This window comes from Cucurbita pepo, unplaced genomic scaffold, assembly GCF_002806865.2.
Source record: "Cucurbita pepo subsp. pepo cultivar mu-cu-16 unplaced genomic scaffold, ASM280686v2 Cp4.1_scaffold000419, whole genome shotgun sequence".
In the NCBI taxonomy this organism is placed as follows: domain Eukaryota; kingdom Viridiplantae; phylum Streptophyta; class Magnoliopsida; order Cucurbitales; family Cucurbitaceae; genus Cucurbita; species Cucurbita pepo.
Window position 1 is genome coordinate 13,230 of NW_019646651.1, and position 6,168 is coordinate 19,397.

Genomic DNA, 6,168 nt, shown 5'->3' on the forward strand with positions numbered 1-6,168 from the left:
TTNGCATATATTTAGACTCTAATAGTAGAGTCACTAAAAGAATATTTCTTAAAGTACTCAAGTCATGTGTTATTTTTACGTTTCAGGTAAAAGAAAGACATCCTTATACGGATAACAGAGGCGATGCATGAAGATCGTGGAGCTGGTGTTAGGGTAGTTGCTTTTCATCTTATTTTATACACAATTTTCACTTGCAACCATAATGACAAATTGAATAATAGCAAAGTCACCTGACCATTTTATTTAGGAAACGTGTGGACTTAGGGCATTACAATACGTGGATTAGTACCAGGAAAAGAAGAGCATCACATCAAAACTCATTTTTCTTCACAAGGGAAGAAACAATGGCAAGCGAAGTTGGTGGGAAATTCAGGAGTTTCAACACATTGAGATGTTGAATTTGGGTAAACCTCTAGGCACTTTTGGTGACATCCAGTGATGTCGCATGCATATTCGAACATCTTCACATCACATTGCTTTGCGTGGGTTGCTAGAGGCACCATCCAACCAGCTACACAAATTTTCAAAGTTATACATGCTTTAATACCCATCCAGGCTTACAACACAAAAATTAAAGGCATCTAAACAACCATACGTACCTGAGAGAACCAGGACAAGAATGAAGAGGGAGCACGAGAAGTTTGCCATCTCCTAAAATACCAGTGTTATAATATACTAAAGTTTATGGTTTGAATGTAGAGTTGGTTTGCTCATGTGTCATTGTAGAGTGTATTTATATACATATTTTGTTTGACAAATATGGCGACTCACTAACTTTTATATCTTCATTGGAAAGTAGGGCAATTATGGTAGCTTCAAACTCCTATGGAATGTAACTAATCTTTTCATGGCATGACCTTAACTACCTAGACCAGAGTAGTATGTATGGTCATATAAACTACAACTATTAAAGATTGTGACACTTGAATAAAGGAGTAAATGAATGAATGGAGACTATGTCTAGATGAAAATAATCTTGAGGATAGGATGTTAAAAAAAGCTTAAAAAAATTAAAAGTTATTATCTATTCAAACGTTAGTGTGTTTTGCTTGTAATAATTGTACGTAGGGTGACCTCCTAAGAATTTCCTTAGAATGCATGTAAGTTAGGAAAGAACATATTGGAATGACTCGTGTTCATCTGTGGAAATAATATTCTCCCTTACAACCAAGGAATAAGTAACGTGACTATATCGCAGGAATATTCGGAAAGAGTCATCTCTATTGTATAAATTCTCTCGAATGCCAGCTCAACTCAAAGAGTTATGTCAAATCAACACATCAAGGGCAAAATAGACATCAACACAACAAAAGGGCAAAATAGATATTTAATAAAAATTTAACCATAGATAGGTAAGAATTGTAACATTGTAGAACCATCCTTTTTTACCTAAATATAGTTTAACTATTAAGACATATATTATCCACCAAAAGATTAAATTTACATTCACTACTTATCTACTAGATCAATATATATATAGGTTCCTACAAAAATAAATAATAAATAAATAATAATAAAAGTGATTTAATAATTTAAAATAGCTATTAATAATAAAATAATTTTTTTTATAATTTAGTAAAAAAAAATAGTGTTTTGAGCCTCCCTATCCAATAAAAAAATAAAAAAGACTTATTTAATTTTATTTTTTTGTTTGAATGCTAGTCTTATTTAAATCAAAAGTTCTTTTAAATTAAAAAAAAAATGTATTATTATGCCAAATGACCTTGTGATTGTTTCGAGAACTCTCGTATATTCCCTCTGATTATTTTTGTAAATAAAAAAAATATTTATTTGTATTAATAACTAATTTATGTTAATATACGAATTGAATCCACCAACCTATCCACAAATAATTTCATTTATGATTAAAGATAAAGATCGATGAGAAAGAGTTCAATCAAATTGTCAATTATTTACAATAACAACCATACGTTACATATTGTGTTTCATAATAATGTTCCTTTCTAACAAAAATACTATATTTCATCTAATATTTTACTGATGATGTTACAAGTTATGAAACGTCAATCTTGTAAGACGAAGATTTGGTAGCTTATAAATTAAATTATATCGAAATTAGTAGTTTAATCGTTAAAAAACATCGTGACCGAATATACATGTTCACTTTCTCTACTTGCAACTTTTCTAAAAGTAGCTGGATTTATTTTATTATAACACATTATATTAGTAGGTCAAGTTAGAAGGAATGAAATGGAGAATTATGCTAAAAAAGTTGTATCCATAGAGTCATCAAATCATTTTATTTAATGGAGACGGGTAAAAATCAGAATTGATCACTTTCTAGCGATCATGGAAGCAACAATAAAAGCAAAAATAAAANGGGGATTGGTTGAATTCGTAGAGACATTCAACCGATTTATTTAATAGAGACCGTGATAAAAACGAGAATTAATCATCTTCTAGCAATCATGGAAACAATAGCAAATATAGTTAAATGGGATTTGTCCAATTGGAACACATTCAGATGTTGATTTGGGAAACTTTTGTAAACATCTCTCAGTACAGTCTTGAGGTACGCATCCTTCGTACAACTTCTCTTCACATTGTATTGCATCGACCGACAACATGCATGCCGCTGTCAAAAATCAAATACTTATTAAAACGGAATTTTTGAAACTTCATAAGATGTTTCTAAATCTAAAAAACAAACCTGAGAAAATGAGGAAACCAATAAAGAATAAAGAGCAAGAAAACTTTGTCATTTGGTATAAAAAGCAATGATACACTGGAATTGATATGTGATTGAAAGGTGTAGGATACTTTCATTTTTAATCTAAGATTTATATAAAAATATTTGGTTTAAAATAAGGCAACACATTAAGTAAATTTGTCTTTTATTTGGAAAGTAGGCCAATTATGATAAGTTACAACTTTTTTTTTCTATCTTGGATGGAGAGTGGTTAAGTTTATTATGTCAATATCATTATTTGTTATATTAACAACTATTTTATATATTTACTATATGGATAACGATGTGAATTCGTTCAATAAAAAAGTTATTTAATAATTTAAAATATTTAATAATAATAAGATAATAACCTTTTTTAATTAATAAATATGTTGCCTATATTTGTATTTCACGACTGTGAAGTCACTCACTAAGTATTTCTTAAAGTACTTAAGTCATGTGCTATGTCTACATATCAGATAAAAGCAAGACATCCTTTTACGGAAAACGGAAGTGAGGCATGAAGACCATGGAGCCGGTGTTAGGGTAGTTGGTTTTCATCTTATTTTATACACACTATTTACTAGCAACCATAATGACAAATTGAATAACAGGAAAGTCACCGACCATTTTATTTAGGAAACGTGTGGACTTATAGGGCATTACAATATGTGGATTAGTACAAGGAAAAGAAGAGCATCACATCAAAAGTCAATTTTCTTCACAAGGGAAGAAACAATGGCACGCAAAGTTGGTGGGAAATTCAGGAGTTTCAACACATTGAGATGTTAAATTTGGGTAAACCTCTAGGCACTTTTGGTGACATCCAGTGGTGTCGCATTTATATTCGAACATCTTCACATCACACTGTTTTGCGTGGGTTTCTAGAGGCACCATCCAACTAGCTGCACAAATTTTCAAAGTTATACATGCTTTAATACCCATCCAGGCTTACAACACAAAACTTAAAGACATCTAAACAACCATACGTACCTGAGAGAACCAGGACAAGAAAAAAGAGGGAACAAGAGAAGTTCGCCATCTCCTAAAATATCAGTGTTATAATATACTAAATTTATGTGTTTGAATGTAGAGTTGGTTTGCTCATTTGCCATTGTAGAGTCTGTATTTATATACACATTTTGTTTAACAAATATGGTGACTATAACTTTTATATCTTCAATCAAAAGTAGGCCAACTATGGTAGCTTCAAACCCCCGTGGAATTAACTAATCTTTTCATGGAATGACCTTAACTACCTCGACCAGAGTCGTATGCATCGTTACATAAATTACAACTATTAAAGATTATGACATCCGAGTAAATGAGTAAATGAATGAATCGAGACTATGTCCGGATGAAAATAATCTTGTAGATAGGATGTTAAGAAAAGCTTAAAGAAATTAAAAGTTACTGTCCATTCTAGGGGAGGTGTTGGATGAAAGTCCCACTCGGCGAATTTAGGGAATGATCATGGGTCCATTGGGGTGAACTCAAAGTGGACTTGGATGAAAGTCCCACTCGGCGAATTTAGGGAACGATCATGGGTCCATTGAGGTGAACTCAAAGTGGACAATATCTTCGTAATGGTATGATATTATGTGCTTTCTTACCAATACTGCAAAAATAAATGGAGAATTACCAAGTTTTAGGAACCATCCATCTCTACACTGATATGATACTGTCTAGTTTGAGATTAAGTACTTTCTGCTTGTTGTCCTGTGAGATTATTCCTTACTTATAAATTCATGATCATTTCTTAAAGACTCTCTCTTAACAATTTTACACACGGAGAATAGCTCCCAGAATAGCTGTCAAATGTTGTTTGAAGTCAACGGGAATAAATGCCCACGGCGGAGATGCGAAAAACTAGTCACGATGTTTCGGCCTCCAAATCGGGAGACCCACGACGGCGATTAGCTCTGCTACACATAACTCAATAGTAATTAAAATATACTATTAACCGAGAGGTAGAAGGTTTTATTTCATCCATGAATATATGTTTTAAGTTACCGTTACTTTTAAAAAAAGAAAAAAGAAATACAAAAATTCATAACTCAATTAGTAGTAAATATTTTTAATCTAAAATTCTTTTTATATAATAAACCCAATCTAAATAGGTTATAAAAATTTTAGGTTAAATTAGTTCATTTTATTTACTCAAAATTTTAAGAAAATATTAACATTATTTACTTATTTTTTGAACATGTAATTAACCAATTCAATTTTAATATATATTTTAAAAAATTGGAGAAGAATAAATAAATAAAATTATGAAACTAAATAAAACAATAAATATATACCTACAACTAAAAATGTATATTTTAAAATTAACCATAATCAGGTGGATTAAGCTTCATTANGTAAAAATGTATCTTTTAAGATTAACCATATGGATTAAATTTCATTAATCCTAAAAAAAATTCATAAACTAGCTAAATCTAGAAAATTTTCATTTATTTGAACCTAATCCAAAAAAAAATCTAGCCTGTAATTAAATATGGAAGTGATAATGAATTTATTCTCTTTGAATTCCCAACAATGGCATAATTAGTTCATAATTCATGGTTTTCTCCGTCACATTCCATATTAAGTTTTCCATCTCTATATACATCATTCCCTCATTCTCAATCTTCATCTCATCTCTCATCGGAATTATGTGGGCTCAAACCCTTCCGATCATGGCCGCTTTTATGGCCACTTTCATTTTCCTCCTCGCCCTAACCAACGCTCAAAACGCCCCTGGTGACTACCTCGCGCTTCACAACCGAGCTCGAGCCCAGGTCGGCGTCGGCCCCATGCAATGGAGCAACACCGTGGCCGTGTACGCTCAAGCCTATGCGGAAAAAAGAAAGGGTGACTGCGCCATGATTCACTCAACCGGGCCGTACGGAGAAAATATAGCCGCGGGCTACTACCCTGAGTTCACCGGGGCGGATGCAGTGAAGTTGTGGGCAAACGAGAAGCCGCTGTATGATCATGCGTCGAATAAATGCGTGGGTGGTGAATGTGGGCACTACACTCATATGGTGTGGCGGAGCTCGGTGCGGCTTGGATGTGCTAGAGTGCCCTGCAAGGCTAATTCTCAGTTTGTTGTTTGCAATTATGATCCTCCTGGCAACTATATTGGGGAAAAGCCTTATGATTCTTGGGTGGTATGAAGAGATTTGGTTTTAAAAATTTTATGAATTGTAATAAAGTTTGTGAGAGAATCATGAATTTATTTATTGGAATAAAGCTACGATATTGTCTACAATAGTATTATATTGTCTAGAGCATAAACTCTTGTGACTTTGTTTTGACTTCCTTACTTATAAACTCATGATCCTAGAGTCTCCCCTCTCATTAAGTACACCACATAGAGCCACCTTTGAAGCCTATAGATTACCTATGATCATAGAGCCTCCCCTCGAACAAAATACACCATAGAGCCTCCCCTGAAGCCTATGGATTTCTAAAAGAAACTCCCTTTAATCGAG

The 6,168-nt window shown here is 32.8% G+C and overlaps 1 protein-coding gene across 1 annotated transcript; it reads left to right on the plus strand.

Annotated features, from left to right (window-relative positions):
* Positions 1-5,346: 5,346 nt before the first annotated feature.
* On the plus strand, positions 5,347-5,850 carry LOC111785253 (basic form of pathogenesis-related protein 1-like). The gene has a single exon (XM_023665660.1). The coding sequence runs from the start codon at positions 5,347-5,349 to the stop codon at positions 5,848-5,850; it is 504 nt and encodes a 167-aa protein (XP_023521428.1).
* Positions 5,851-6,168: the final 318 nt, after the last annotated feature.